Source organism: Moesziomyces antarcticus (assembly GCF_000747765.1).
Source record: "Moesziomyces antarcticus DNA, scaffold: scaffold_v10006, strain JCM 10317, whole genome shotgun sequence".
In the NCBI taxonomy this organism is placed as follows: Eukaryota; Fungi; Basidiomycota; class Ustilaginomycetes; order Ustilaginales; family Ustilaginaceae; genus Moesziomyces; species Moesziomyces antarcticus.
In genome coordinates, this window is record NW_014639004.1 from 448,044 (window position 1) to 462,507 (window position 14,464).

The 14,464-nt window shown below is 61.6% G+C and overlaps 8 protein-coding genes across 8 annotated transcripts in view; 5 read left to right on the top strand and 3 right to left on the bottom strand.

Annotated features, from left to right (window-relative positions):
- The window catches only part of PAN0_006c2961 (rab family GTPase), a gene marked incomplete at both ends in the record, with an annotated part of 3,557 nt that extends 2,428 nt beyond the window's left edge, over nt 1-1,129 (top strand). The window contains one exon of the mRNA XM_014801603.1: nt 8-1,129. Within this exon, the coding sequence (XP_014657089.1) occupies nt 8-1,129 (1,122 nt within the window). The remainder of the gene's footprint in view (nt 1-7) is intronic.
- A 346-nt stretch (nt 1,130-1,475) lies between these two features.
- Nucleotides 1,476-1,923, bottom strand: PAN0_006d2962 (40S ribosomal protein S20; the record flags this gene model as incomplete). The annotated part of the gene is made up of 2 exons (XM_014801604.1): nt 1,476-1,735; nt 1,815-1,923. The coding sequence occupies 2 exons, from the start codon at nt 1,921-1,923 to the stop codon at nt 1,476-1,478; spliced, it is 369 nt and encodes a 122-aa protein (XP_014657090.1).
- A 284-nt stretch (nt 1,924-2,207) lies between these two features.
- PAN0_006c2963 (uncharacterized protein) lies at nt 2,208-3,509 on the top strand (the record flags this gene model as incomplete). The annotated part of the gene is made up of 2 exons (XM_014801605.1): nt 2,208-2,867; nt 2,943-3,509. The coding sequence occupies 2 exons, from the start codon at nt 2,208-2,210 to the stop codon at nt 3,507-3,509; spliced, it is 1,227 nt and encodes a 408-aa protein (XP_014657091.1).
- Nucleotides 3,510-4,016: 507 nt separating this feature from the next.
- On the top strand, nt 4,017-7,982 carry PAN0_006c2964 (uncharacterized protein; the record flags this gene model as incomplete). The annotated part of the gene is made up of 1 exon (XM_014801606.1): nt 4,017-7,982. One exon carries the CDS (start codon nt 4,017-4,019, stop codon nt 7,980-7,982), a length of 3,966 nt encoding a protein of 1,321 aa, XP_014657092.1.
- A 130-nt stretch (nt 7,983-8,112) lies between these two features.
- Nucleotides 8,113-10,841, bottom strand: PAN0_006d2965 (pkinase-domain-containing protein; the record flags this gene model as incomplete). The annotated part of the gene is made up of 2 exons (XM_014801607.1): nt 8,113-10,494; nt 10,569-10,841. The coding sequence occupies 2 exons, from the start codon at nt 10,839-10,841 to the stop codon at nt 8,113-8,115; spliced, it is 2,655 nt and encodes an 884-aa protein (XP_014657093.1).
- Nucleotides 10,842-12,133: 1,292 nt separating this feature from the next.
- PAN0_006c2966 (aldo/keto reductase) lies at nt 12,134-13,246 on the top strand (the record flags this gene model as incomplete). The annotated part of the gene is made up of 1 exon (XM_014801608.1): nt 12,134-13,246. One exon carries the CDS (start codon nt 12,134-12,136, stop codon nt 13,244-13,246), a length of 1,113 nt encoding a protein of 370 aa, XP_014657094.1.
- A 325-nt stretch (nt 13,247-13,571) lies between these two features.
- PAN0_006c2967 (RNA-binding domain-containing protein) lies at nt 13,572-14,025 on the top strand (the record flags this gene model as incomplete). Its single annotated transcript, XM_014801609.1, has 2 exons — nt 13,572-13,883; nt 13,951-14,025. 2 exons carry the CDS (start codon nt 13,572-13,574, stop codon nt 14,023-14,025), a joined length of 387 nt encoding a protein of 128 aa, XP_014657095.1.
- Nucleotides 14,026-14,100: 75 nt separating this feature from the next.
- PAN0_006d2968 (uncharacterized protein) overlaps nt 14,101-14,464 on the bottom strand; it is a gene marked incomplete at both ends in the record, with an annotated part of 2,394 nt that continues 2,030 nt past the window's right edge. Inside the window, one exon of the mRNA XM_014801610.1 lies at nt 14,101-14,363. Within this exon, the coding sequence (XP_014657096.1) occupies nt 14,101-14,363 (263 nt within the window). The remainder of the gene's footprint in view (nt 14,364-14,464) is intronic.

The following is a 14,464-nucleotide window of genomic DNA, read 5'->3' on the forward strand; positions in this document are numbered from 1 at the left end:
AGCGAAGGCGGAAGCCGAAGCAAGAGCGAAGGCGGAAGCCGAAGCAAGAGCGAAGGCGGAAGCCGAAGCAAGAGCGAAGGCGGAAGCCGAAGCAAAGGCGGAAGCCGAAGCGAAAGCGAAAGCAGAAGAACAGGCAAGGTTGAAGGCTGAAGAGGAAGCAAGGGCGAAAGCAGAGGCCGAAGCCAAAGCGAAGGCAGAAGCGCAAGCAAGAGCAAAGGCAGAGGCTGAGGCTGAAGCAAAGGCCAAGGCGAACGCAGAGGCGGAAGCAGCGGCAGCAGCAGCGAAGGCAGCAGAGGCTGAAGCGAAAGCCAAAGCCAAAGCCGAGGCGGAGGCGGAGGCTGAGGCTGAAGCTGAAAGGGCCAGGATCGAGAGAGAAGAAGAGGCGGCAGCCAAAGCCAAAGCGGAGGCAGAAGCCCAGGTGAAAGCTGAAGAGGAGGCAGCGGCCAGGGCGAAAGCTGAAGAGAAGGCAGCAGCCAAGGCCCAAGCTGAAGTTGAAGCCGAGTCGGCAAGGGTCGCATCCGAGAAAGCGGCTGCTGAAGCTGAAGCTGCTGCTCGGGCCAAGGCTGAATCGGAAGCGGCAGCGGAGCGCGCACGAGTCGCTGCGCAGCAAGAGGTCGGCGAGACGGAATCTCAGACGCAAGACGGCACCGACACTGGCGCAGAACAAGTGCAGACATCAGGTGGATCCGATACAGCGGCTCGCGCGAAGCCAGCCGAAGCAGCACCCACAAAGAAGTTTAGCTTGGCCGAGAAGCTGCGTCAACGCAAGGAGGAGCGCGACCGTGCCGCCACCACCGCCGCCGCTGCTGCTGCTGCTACGTCAATGTCCCAAGTTGAAGCATCGCAAGAGCAAGCGAAACCAGCCGACAAGCCAGAACCACCTTCGGACGATGTGGCTCCAGAAGAGCCGTCTCAGACTACGCAAGACGAGGAGACAAAGCCGGATGAAGCCGCCGCAGCTGTGGCAGATGGTGGAAGCAGCGATGTGCACGACGAAGCCCAGGATGAAGACGACGAGGCCGACAGTGGTGCCAATACCCCAACTACACCTGTCACGCCTTCCACACCCAACCCCGCCAACAGCCCGGCAAAGAAGAACAAGAAGAAGAAGAACAAGAAGAAAAAGTAGCCCCAACCCCCCTTCGGCACCACTTCAAGTCCTCGCTGTCAATCTGACCTTTGCTGCCAGGCACATACACACACACACGGGAGATTGAAGCCAAGATGGGAGGATGAAAAGGAGTGTCGTGAAATTTCGTGAAACCCAAGCTTGGGCCAATGGGGGCGCATCGTGAGCGAGCAGAAGGACGGCGCACAATGAAGACGTATCCGTGCAGGCTTGCAGTGCCACCTCCTTTTGAAAAGAGAGGGAGCGCGGAGCGAGGTGCTTGCTCCACGCACTCTTCTGAGAAAACCTCACGCGCGAGGGACCACCTGTGCATCCAGTGACCAGCTAGCACTGCCAGAGTGGCAGCTTAGTTGGACGAGAGGATGGTCACCTCGACCTCGACACCGGGCTCGAGCGAGATGGAGGTGATCTGCTTGACGATCTCCGAGGGCGAGTGGAGGTCGATGAGACGCTTGTGGATGCGCATCTCAAAGTGGTCCCAGGTCTTGGAACCCTCACCGCAGGGCGACTTGCGCGTGGTGTGCGAGAGCACCTTGGTGGGCAGACGAACGGGGCCCTTGACGCGCAGCTGCTTGTCCTTGGAGCGGTTCACAAGGTCAGTGCAGACTGTCATAGAACAAAAAGAGCTGTGATATCAGCATGCTGAACGGATCTTATCTGGCAAAAGCAAAGGATGAATGCTTACCCTTCTCGAGGTTCTTGACGTTGCGCGAGGTGAGGGTGATGCGGATCTTGTGGATCTTGGCAGCAGGGGCCGAAGCATCAACATCCTTGTCCTTGGCGACGTAGCTCATCTTGGAATAGTGTAGATGGGGGGGTGGTTGAGACTGTGTGGAAAAGATGATACCAGCGGTGACCAAGGTATACTAGAAAGAGTAGTATGAGGAAGAGAAGAAAGGTGATTGGCGCAGCTGCGAGTGCAAAATTCGCAGCGCCTCGCAGCCAACGCGCCTCGGAGCCGCACCCTCGCCAACAGCCAGGCACATTTCCAGTCGCTCGCTGGCCAATCAATTCGAACTTGCCGCAGCAACCACGACTTGAATCGACAGATCAAATTTCTGTCTGTGCCAATCGGGAGATGGGATGGAAATTCACTCGCCCGGCTGAAGACCCATTTCCAGAAGAACTGGCCTTCCACCCTGGCACTTTCGAGCGCGGCTCAACGAGGCTCAAAGGCAGCGGCGAGCTGGATGGTCGGTGCACGCGCCATCACCAACGCTCGGCTTGCATCCTTACCCCCACACGTCATCATCGCGACCGCATCGAGAGGCCACTCAGGATGCTGCGCAGGACACACACAATATCGTGGCTCGTCTCGGCCCTGCTGCTGTCGTTGCTGCTGGTGTCACAGCTGGTGGCACACGCAAGCGCCGCTCTGGCCGAGCCCAAGCTGAGCTACGTGCTCAAGTCGGCCAAGCTCGCGCTCTCGACGGTGGATGGCTCGTCGCGCCTCTCCAAGGAGTTCTCCACGCACGCCGACTACGCCAAGAATGCGGCGCCCTTTGCGCTCGATTCGCCCACCCTGTTGGAGAACGACGATGTGATCCGACTCACCTTCAACCTCGGCGTCGAAGGCTCCAAGAGCGCAGCCAACAAGGAGGGCGCGGCTCTGGGCAAGGAGCACGTGCCACACCAGGCATTCGTGGTGCTTGCAGCCGACAGCAATGATGCTGAACCTGCCTCGCACGCCTGGCCCCTCACGGTCAAGCCAAGCACTGGCAAGGTCTCGTGGAATCTGGTAAGTGACGATCTTCTTTCAATACGGTCTGTGCGGGGTGCAGAAGGCTGATACTTGTCGCTATTGGATCAACAGAGGATGGACAGGATCCCAGCACCGCTTTTGCGCACCACTTCGCCGCTGACGCTGTCGCTGCTCATCGCCAACTTTGCCTCCAACTCGGGCTCGGACGGCACATACTCTCCGCTCGCACTTCCGCTCGTCTCGCTGCGTCCGCCGACGAGCCTGGCGGAAGCGGCGCTGGCATCGTCGGCAGCATCGCTGACGCCGCGCCAAAAGGCAGAGATCGAACAGGGCTTCCACGGCATCCCTGAGCACAGGCACACGTTCGGCGTGCCACCCACCGAGACCATGCCGAGCACCAAGGTGAGCGGCCTCGCGTCCGTGGTGACTGCGGTGGTGCCCTGGGTCTTCTTTGCCGCGGCGCTCGCCATCATCAAGCCCGAGATCCAGTCGCCTTCGACCAAGGCGCTCGTGCTGTTCGGTGCGCTTGTCGGCCTCGAGGGCCTGGCGGTCAGGTACTGGATCGGCATGACGCTCTTCCAGATGCTGCCGCTGCTGCTCGGTGCCGGCCTCGTCACCATCATCATCGGCAGAAGTGCGCTCGTCGAGCTGCGAAGGAAGCGCCTTGCCGTCTCTTAATGGAGGCATGACTTCGCAGTTGGCAAGTGTGTTTTCAAACAAAGAGCAGTAGAGCGTGGCCGAATGCAATTCCCTCGCATAGGTGAGAGCCATTGTGGCCGTGTGTTGGTGTAGAGCGAGACAGCCACACAGCGATGTGCACATCTGAGTGAGCCTTGCGAGTCAACTTGGGAGCTGAAGCCATGAGGAAGCCGTGGGGTTGTTCGAGTGGCAGCGTGTGAGATTGGCAACTAACTTATTCGCGCGCTCAGAGACCAACACACGCACGCATCCTGCACCTCTGCACCTTGCCATGCGCCACAAGTGCACTTTTTGGACGTGGCTTGGACCCCGAGACACTCTTGCCTTTCCACCCTGCCGCATCTTGCTTTCTACATATACCCTCGGCATACCCACTCGGCCCTTGATGAGCGCGATACCCAAATACACACATCGACCACGCCACCCAGCAACCGCACGCGCATCCGTCAACACCATTCTGGCGCCCACCAGGCTGCATCGTGCGCCATGACATCGGCGCCGTTGGCATCCGCTGACCGTCGTGTGCCCCGCGCCCGAACATCTCAGGCTCCTTCGGCCAGTGGGACGACTGCGTTTCCCGGTGCGGTACGACCATCGAGCGATGCAGACCGTGCGTCGACGAGCAATTCGAGTGCTGCTGCAGGCCCGTCCAGGCTGGCCGCGGTCCCGGCTTTCCATCGGCCCCGTCATGACGATCCAGTTCGTGCGGCACAGGAGGAAGCGACTCGCGTCTGGAGGGCCGACCTGCGCAGGCTGCTCGAACGAGCAGAGGATCGCTTTGCAGACATCTGCTGGACTACAGCTCCCGCTCCCACCCATCCTGATCATTCGGATCTCGACTCGGACCTGGGCCATTCGCTCGACCACGCCGCCGATGCGCCAGCTGCATGGTCACAAGCTGCTCCACCAATATCCAACTTGCAGCCACCGACGTCTCTTGGGCCAGCCGTCCGTCCCGCTCCGACAGGCACCCTCATCTGGGCACACAAGGCTATCCTCTATGCCCGAGCTCCCAACACCTTTCAGACTCGCTTCCTCAACCTGCGCTCTCCCGCCGCCCAGCTTCAACACATCGGCTCCACCGCCAGCCTCGTCTCGCTTCCGCTGTATCGCAGCACCTCCCAACTCTCGCTCGCTTCCGATGTGTCGAGCTCCACACAGACAGCGCCGACGCCATCGAATCTTGCAACTCAAGCGTCCATACCGACTACGTCCGTCGGTCGCGCTGGCATGCCCCCAAAACCTCGCAAGTCGATCCGAGGTGCTGCACCTCCAAGCAGCTTCTCCATGACCAAGCCTTCGCTCCGCAAACCTATCTCGCGGTCCAGCATCTCCAGACCGCTCCGCAGGGCTACAGGTGACGACACTGCCTCCATCGCCTCGGGATTTGCAACCAGCGACAGCGAGGGCGAGGCTGCCTTGCCCAGCAGCCTTCGATCCTCCCGCTTCATCAACACCCGCGCTGCAGCCCCGCCAGTCGCTGCCGCCTCGCTCTCTTCACCCTCCAAGCTCTCGCAGGCCTCGTCCGCCGCACCGGCACGCAAATCATCCTTTGCTTCGGTGACTTCAGCCACCGACTCCCGCCTCACCGCCGATAATGCCTCGATGGTCAGCGACGCCAGCACGCTCCGTGCGCCCATCAGCTTGGGAGGCGTCAGCCACGCCTTCTTCGATGCAACGCTCCAGTACCTCTACACCGGCGAGGAAGCCATGGTAGATGCATTCGAGTTCCTCTTTGAAGACCGCCTGGCACCCGACTCGCAAGCCACGCCGGAGGAGAAGCTCGACAAGCTGCGCTCGGACCTCACGTACATGTGGCGCAGCAAGCTCTATTCGGACGTCAAGATCGTGCTTGGCGACGATGATGATGCGCGCAATGCAGACGATGCCAGCATGGCTGGCGACAAGCGTCGGCGTGCGTCGAGGCTGGCCGACATTCCTGACGCAAACATGTCGGTGCTCTCGCTCGCACAGACCGTGGATACCGACCGCATCGACGAGTCGGAGGACGACGACGAGCTGACTTTGTTCTCGACGCACCGCATGATCCTTGCGTCGCGCTCCGAGTACTTTGCCTCCATGCTGCTTTCGTCGTACGCAGATGCCGGGTCGCAGGTGCTGCGTTTGCCTTCGCCGCCCTTTACGCCCGCGTCGCTGCACTTTACGCTCGGCTTCCTCTACACGGGCACGCTCTTCTTTTCGAATCGCACCTTTGATCTCGCCACCGCCTTTGCGCTCTGGCGCGCCGGCGCGTACCTGCAGATCGCGACGCTGCAGGCGCTCGTCACTGCGCTCATCGACCGCGAGTTCTGCCACGCCTTTACATGCGCGCCGCCCTGCCGCAAGTGCCTCAAGCGCGTGCCGCGCGCGCTCGCGTTTGCGGCGAGCCCCGACGTTGGCGAGCCTGCGCTGCTCGAGCCCGCCATCGCCGCCGTATCCGGGCCCCACTTTGGAATGTACTGGGCCAAGGAGGTCGGTAACCTCGACCCGCTGCTCCAGGACCGCATCGTCGACACCGTCTCGGCTCGCATGGCCGACGACCCCACGCTCGTCGTCTCGGTGCTGCGCCAGCTGTCGATCGTCGGCCAGCGCATCGACACGGAGCGCTCCAGTCGGTGGGTCGAGTCGATCCGACTCATGGCCGAGACGGTGGAGAACCGGCTGATGCCGTTGCTGCACGCGCACTTTGAGCGCATCGTCCAGAGCCGCGCATGGTCCGACCTGCTCGACGGCGTCGGCTCGCTCGGCGACGTGCTCGAAAAGAGCCTCGTCATGCTCGTCGAGGGCCTCAGCGAGGCGAGGGCGGCGCAGTTGTACCAGGTGCTCGTCGGACAAGTGCTGCTCAGGGAACAGGGCTTTGAAGTGGCGCACTACAGGCAGCTGGTCGAGACGGCGCGCGAGAGCATCGTGCGCTACCTCAAGAAACGCTGGATCAACGTGCGCGCGCTCGGCGGATTCAACCGGCTCGACAAATGGTGCCTCAAGGAGCTGGCCGACGAGCTTGAGGTGGCAACCACCGACCTTGTCCTTCCAGACACCCCGCCTAAGCCTATGGCGCCGCCAAGCAGGCTGGTCGCACGGCCCGGTGCTGCGCGGCAGTCCAGTCCAGCTGCGGGTGCGGCGGCATCCGCAAGGTCACCGGCCAGCACCCGGTCGTCGCTGTCAACCCCGCGTGCCACAGCTCCTGCCGCTACAAGTAGGCTACGGACTGCGTCGACGTCGTCGACTGCGTCTGGTGCTTCGGCCGCTTCGCCGACGGCACAGAGGCGGCTGCCTCGCGATGACGGTGAGCGCGAAGCGGGGCCCATCCACATGCGTGCCGCCGTGCTCAACCGCAACGCGGCGCGCACCTCGGTCGCCAACGGACACCGCTCGCTCTCGGCCGCGTCCGCGTCGCCGCCTGCATCAGTCACTAAGGCCGATGCCAAACCCTCGTCCGGTCCGTCTCCGCGCACCCCCAGTGCCACGCCACCAACTGTGGCCGTCCGGCCTCGAACGACGCCCGTGCGCTCGGCGTCGCAGACTTCGACGCCGGCCGCGGGTGCGAACGGCAGGGTGCGTACGCATAGCAGCTCGAGCACGGTGAGCACCACCAGTGCTGCGAGCCTGCGCGCCACCAGCCGCACCAAACCCACGCCGCCTGCACCTTCCGTGCGCCCTGCCAGTGTCGCCGGCGCAAGGAGCGCAGCCACGCCGGCGGGGGATGCAAATACGACGCCGACGAAGAGCGTGCGGCCGGTACGATCGTCTACGGCGCTATCGGCTCGACCGGCGCGTGCGGGGGTGTCTGTGGATAGCGCGCCGACGAGGAAGCCGTCGGTGCCGTCGCTGGCGGCAAAGTCGTTCCTGCGCGCCACGCCTGGTCCGGGCGGAACGTTTTCGCTCTCATCCACCGACTCCGGGCGCGAGCTGCGCGCACGCACCCTCAGCGCCGCCTCGCACAAAATCACGCCGCCCGAAGCTCACGCGCCAGCAGCAGAGGCACAGCTGGAACGCAGTGACTCGAGCACGACCATTGTGGTGCACCCCACTGACGGTACGAGTGAGCGAGGTGCGCAGACGGATGCACCGGGCCTCAGGCTCGAGATGGGTATTGCCTGCATCGTGTCGCTCGATTGCGATGGGGCGGCACACAAGGTGCGTGCGCTCGTGCGCTACCTCGGCCGCGTCCCCGACCACACCGGCGTATGGGTGGGCGTCGAGCTTCGTCTCCCCGCAAAAGGATGCCACGCAATCAGGCTCGCAGACGGCTGCCTCGACGGCGTACGCTACTTGCCGCCTCACCGCGTCAGTCCGACCGAGGACGAAGCTCGGAGAGAGCGTCGCCGACAGCTCTGGCATCAAGTATGCCCGCACACCGCATTTCCAGACCCCGACCCCGCGCTAGCCACGCAAGATGAGCAGGATCAGGTGCTGCTGCCAGCTCAAAGTGTAGTCTGGGTGATCCAGTAACCCCTCCGCCAATTGATACCCGCTTCTTCTCAATCACACGATGTGGTGTAAAGTGAGAATGGGTTTTGCAGAAGAAACACATGAAAATGAAGACGAAAGACGATAAACAGGCGGTGTATGCATGCGGGGGCTAAGAAGGGCGGTTAGGTTTGACAGTCGAAGCGAGGACATCGCGGGCGTAGCGGAGTTTGTTGACGAGGCCTCGCACCTTCCTCCTCTCTGCGGGGCGGGTCTTGTATAGGGTTCGATCGGTGGTGTTTGACATTTGGGCTTCCCTAGCGGAGCGGTCGGTCCTTGCGATGCTGACAAACTCATCCAGACTCCACGAAGTCATGCGAGGCACGCCACCGGTCTTGTCGAGCGGTTCGATGACGCTCACGACCTGCGCGCCGTGCGTGAGGAAGAGCTTGGTGTGGTCGTAAAAGTTGAGCTGGACCGTGCCGTTGCTGAGGCGGAAGACGATGGCGTCCTTGGTCTTGTACCACTTGTGCACAAACACCATACCCGACGTGCGAGCCGTGTCACAAAAGGTGAGTGGAGAATCGGCGCCGTACAGACGATCCATGATCTCCTTTTCGAAGTAGCGCATGACGCGGACGCGCGACTGCAGCTCACGGGGGACACTGCCTTCTTCCCCATCGCCGGTGGTGAAGTTCTCCCGCTTCAATTGGTCGGTCCGAACCCCTCCCGCTGGCTTGCGGATGGTCGAGATGTAGTCGACGTACATCTTGCTGGCGGCTAGCACCATGCTCGTAGCATCGCGGAAGTACACTCCCACCGTACCGTCACTCAGAGCGTAGCCAAGGCCATAGCGCTCGGAATGGTCGAGCCAGGAGATGAGGAAGGTGCGTGGCGATTCGGCCACCAGACGTGTGCCGTTGAGATCGCACGATGTCTCGACGTAGCGCACCGTATCGGCCGCCGAAGTGGCGGGCGCATCGTAAGGCTCGTTCGCATCGATGCACGTCAGCGCCGAGTCGAGGTGTGCGATAATCACCTCGATCGACGTCTTGGTCTTCTTGGCTCCCGGTGCAAGCGCACTCGAGCTGCCCACGGAAGCGAGCGTGCCGCGAGACGAGGAAGGCACCATGGCCTGCTCGGCCAGCGTGCCCATGGACGACGCCGTCGACAGCGGCCGCGTCGGCAGCGACCCTGGCGCCGCAACCGACGTGACGAGTCGCGCCTTCTGCTGCAGCGCGCGCGCGTTGTCGTCGTCCACGCCCGCATTGGCATTGCGCGAGTACATCCTGCCGAACTCTGGCCTCGCGGCAGCGGCGGGCGGAGGAGGCGCCATGGGGTTGGCATTCTCCTTGTCCGCCACTGCCGGCTGCGTGTGACGCGAGAGCGTGAGCGAAGACAGCTGTTTCGCCAGCGAGCTCGCCGTGGACCGCGCCAGACTCTGCGGCGGAGGTGCAGGCGCTTTAATGAGCGGCTGTCGTCCAGCCTTGAGCAGCGCCGAGATGGGGCTCTCGGGCTGGATAGCGTGATGCGCCTCGCGGTCCATCTTCTCCCTCCTCTCCTCGGCATGTTCGGCCTGCTCGAGCTCGCTCCTCGCGTCGAGCACCACCTCGACGGGCTCCTGCGCATCCGCATACGCCTCGCCGGCAGCGGCAGCGTCCTCGAGCAGATCATCGGCCCGGTCGTTCCAGTTGGCCTGGCGCTTGAGCATCTCGAGATTGCGCGCCGATTCGCGCGCCGTGACGGGCGGCAGGAACGGCGTACCCTCCAGCGCGGTCGGAGGGATAGTCAGCGGCACAGGCCCACACTGGAACCACGGGTGGTTCATGATCTGCACCAGCGTCGGTCGCTTGGCCGGATTGTGCGTAAGGATGCGCGTGATGAGATCAACCGCCTCGTTGCTCAGCCCGGCCTTGGCAGGAATCTCGTAGGCGTTCTTGCGGATGCGCTCGTAGATGTCGTCCACCTTGGGCGTCTGGAACGGCGGCTTGCCCACCAGCAGCGTATACAGGATCACACCCACCGACCAGATGTCCACCTCGAAGCTGTGCCCCTGTCCCTGATCGTACAGAATCTCGGGCGCAATGTAGTTAGGCGTGCCGCACACGGTCTTTTTGCGTTCGTCCGGATGCTTGAGCAGCGCCGCCAGACCGAAATCACCGATCTTGACGTGCATGTGTTGGTCGAGGAAGATGTTGCCGAGTTTGAGGTCGCGGTGGATGATGCTGTTCTGGTGGAGGCTCTGCGTGCCCGCCAGGATCTGGACCATGAGGTATCGTGCCTCGGGCTCGGTGTAGGGCCCGCGCTTCTTGACAATGTCGTTAAGCGAGCCATTGCAGCACAGCTCGAGTCGGAAGTAGACGTTCTCGTCGTCTTCGAAGCAGTCTTCGAAGTTGACCACGTGGATGTGGTTGACCGACTTGTGGATCATGATCTCGGCAAGCACCTTTTGACGGCTCTTGCGCGAGTGGATGATGGCCGATTTGGCAATCACCTTGAACGCCTTCTGGCGACCCTCGGGATCGGTAGCCATGTATACCCTTGCGAATCCACCCTAACGCGCGCAGAAACAAAAGTGTCAGCCAACAGAACTGCGATGGAGACGCGAGAATGCAAACGACGACTTACCTGGCCGAGAAGATCGCCTCGCTTGAAGTGACGGCCGTCCGAGTCGATAATGACTCTCGGGGGAGCGGGCAGGGGAGGTTTTTTGGATTTGGATGATGCAGAGGCGGTGGTCTTGGCGGCGGGCCGTGGCGCTGCGGCGGTCTTCTGTGATGCTAGCGTGGATGCAGGGCGGGGCCTTGCAGGCAGCGCCGAGGACGCGGGTGGCGCTGTAGGACGGACATAGCTGGGATAAACAGGGATCTGGTGGCTCGGGGCGGGTTGCGCGGTGGCCATCGTGGATGCCGTTGCGCCGAAGCGGAGGAGAGCGTAGGGTAGGTTGCTGGATGGAGTGTGCGTTAGAGCGTGCAATAAGGGGATGCAAATGCTAGCGTGATATCGATGCGAATGCGGATGATGCTAAGAGCGTATTTTGGCTCGGGGAGGTCCAAAGTGTGCGACCCGTGGTGAGCGCCAAGTCGAGCTCGCGACTGGGAGGGGGATGAAGATGCCGAGAGGGCGGCGGCGGGGGTGATGGCGAGCAGGAGAGGATGCTTGAGGACGACAAGGTGGAGAGATGTGTGGGGAGAGGAAGGAGGCTGTGGTGAGCTTGACAGAGCGGCAGTCGGCTGTGACAGCAATCGACACAAGTGCCCGCCTGGAGGAGCAGTAAATACCGACTTTTGCGGAAAAAAAAGGTGACGCTGGTGTGCAGTGAGGTGGGGTGGGCGTACGCTCCGAGTGTTTGTGCGTCAGCTGTGCCGGGGAGAGGCAGGCTGCAGCTCATGCATGTGCAAAGGCAATCAACGCAGTCGAGCTCGGCAGGCTGTACCTGACGCTCGTTGTGTGCGTCAGGCTGGGCGGAATGCTGTGTAGATTCACGACAAACATTGCAGTCGAACCGTATACGCAAGACACTGTGGATTCAACCTGCGCCCTCCCGTTCGGCTAGCAAGCCTTTTCTCCACCGAGGCTTGTGATTGCTTTCCGATCCTGTCCTCCTTTTTGTTCTGGCAGTCTCATCCCCATGCTCCTGCTTCTGCGGTCAGACTTGTCCTTCAGAAGTGAAAGGGCAGGCGTAATATCGGATGGCCATGTTTGACAGCAATGAGCACAGGCCAGTGCGAGCGTCGCACAATCCCAGTCGCGCCGGGATTTTGTTTTTTCTTCGGCTTGGCAGGCTAGAGACGCGCCCAGCTCGCATTCGCATCACGTGCAGGTGAGCGCTTGAGCAGTCTAACATCTTGATGCTGATTTTTTTTTGCTCCACCTCCACAGCGCATCGGCGTCTGGCCGAGACGAAGTGGTCCCGCAGGAGGCCGCTCTTCCTGCCGGAGGTTGGCCGGTGCCTCGGCGGCTCCGCGGAGCTTGCCTTTGCTGTCGCCGACCCCGCTCCCTCTTTGCTCATCCAAGCATGCTAGGGATCGGCAAAGTCTCGGTAGCAATGACCATGTGGTTGGTCGGCAGCAACCGAGCTTCCCCTCTTGCTACTCCGATCCGACGTGGCTCAGTCCGCTCGACGCCTATATAACCACACCTCTCCCTTGTGCCTTCATCTGCAATCCCTCACATTCAAGAATCTGTTCACAATGTCGACTTCGCCCATCCCAACCATCGCGCTCGGTGGCAGCGCCAGCCACATCAACGTCGGCCGCATCGCGTTCGGATGCATGGGCATGACTTGGACCGACCCGGCCAAGATGACGCCCGATGCCGAGGCGTTCAAGACGATCAAGGCCGCCGTCGATGCGGGGAGCAACTTCCTCAACACTGGCGCCTTCTACGGCCCGCCCAGTGACCCTTACGCCAACCTAAAGCTGCTGCGCCGCTTCTACGACGCTCACCCGGAGTACAAGGACAAGACTGTGCTCTCCGTCAAGGGCGGCATGGACACCCCTGCCTACCAGGCCAAGGGCATGGCTGGTCTCAAGGCCGACGCCTCGGTTGAGGCACTCGAGAAGGACCTGCAAGCCATCCGCCAACACCTTGGCACCGACGAGGGCGGCAAGAACATCGATGTTTACGAGGTGTCTCGTCGCGACACCAGCATGTCGGTCACCCAGGCCATGCTCAACATGCTCTCGCTCTCCACCCAGACCTACACCGATGCTGAGGGCAACAAGGTCACGGGCAAAGGGCTCTTTGACCACATCTCGCTCTCGGAGCTCGGTCTGGCGTCGATTCAGGAGGCGGTCAAAGCCGCACCCGTTGCTTGTGTTGAGCTGGAAGTCAGCCCGTGGGAGCTCGAGGTCTTCACGTCCGGCATCGTCGAGTTCTGCGAGGCCAACCATCTGCCCATCCTCGCCTACTCGCCCGTCGGAAAGGGTCTGCTCACGGGAACGATCAAGTCCGCAGCCGATATTCCAGAAGGAGACGTACGTAGCCACATGGACCGTCTCAACAAGGACAACATCGCCAAGAATCTCGAGCTCGCCAACGAGTTCGTCCAGCTCGCCGAAAAGCAGTCGCCGAAGGTCACACCCACCCAGCTCGGTCTCGCGTGGCTCATGGCAAGCAGCAAGGTCATGATCCCACTGCCGGGCACCACCAAGGCTTCGAGGGCCAAGGAGAACGCAGAGGCGGCTGCCATCAAGCTCGACGATCAAACCAAGAACGAGCTCGATCAAAAGGTCAAGCAGTTCAAGGTCGCTGGTGGAAGGTACAACGAGGCGGCGCGCAACAACTTTGCGCTCATGGGATAGACTCTCGCAAACTCGTACATTGTTCTGCTGCCATCAGTCTTGTTGAAGGCCTGTCCGTGTGTGGGTCTTGAACGTGCTGCTCTTCGAAGTTGTTGTGCCGGCGAGTTCATTTTTGAGCCGCGTTTTTAGAGCCCCTTTTTCTGCGCTTTGTTTTTTGACGCCTGAGTACCGCGAGTGGTCTTCGGCTTTTCAAAGTGCCGCTGCGAAAAGTTGGCGTCGGTTCGGATCTCGGGCGAGGTGGAGAGAGCGGCGCTTCATTGCGACCCTCGGCCCTGCACCTACGCTCTACTCTTTCCCCTACGTCCACCGAGACCTATTCGACAGCATGGCTTCGACCTCCTCATCCACCGTATACGTGGGCAACCTCGCGGCGCATCTAGACGAATCCGCACTCGCCGAGGCCTTTGCGCCGTTTGGCGACATCGTCTCGGTCTCGCTTCCCACCTCGGCACCTTCCGGCTCGGCACAGAGGAGGAACAAGGGCTTTGGCTTTGTCACGTTCAGCAGTCCAGACGACGCGCTCGATGCGCTCGACAACATGCACCTCAATGCGCTAACCGGCCGCACTATCCACGTCAAGCTCGCCGACAAGGAGCAGCCCAAACAGGCGTCAAATCGAGCCGTATGGACAGACGAGGTAAGTTTCAACTCCCGCATAACCTGGAACGTTGCAGCGAATGCTGATGAAGTATGATCGGTTACAGGAATGGCTGAAGCAGTACGGCGGTGCGGAATCGACGGAACAAGAAACAGAGACCAAAGACGAGGCAGCAACATGAATCCAAGACCAGCTACAAAACCGTTCTCTGCGTCTGTGACCATCATCCCGCGTCGACGCAAGGTGGGATGCAAGCCTACAGGTGGGGCGTACTGGTGGCTAGTCGGGAGGCAGCATTGAGCAGCTGCTTCTCGGCTTTCAGCAGCTCATGCGCAAGCAGGAAGCGTTCCGACTCGGCCTGGGATAGCTGGCTCGTCAAACTCGTCGTATCCGCCTCGACCGCGTTGAGCACGTTCGTGATCTTGGTCGACAGCGCGCTCAGTGCCGTCTTGTGCTGCGCGCGCACGTTGTCAGGATGCAGTGCTGTCTGCATCTCCCACTTGGCCGTATTTCCTGCCTCTTCCATCACCGCGAACAATCCGCCTTTACAAAACTCCAACCTGGTCAGCTTCCAACTCGGCCATTTATGTCGGAGAAGGGGCACGCGGGGGGGGGGGGGG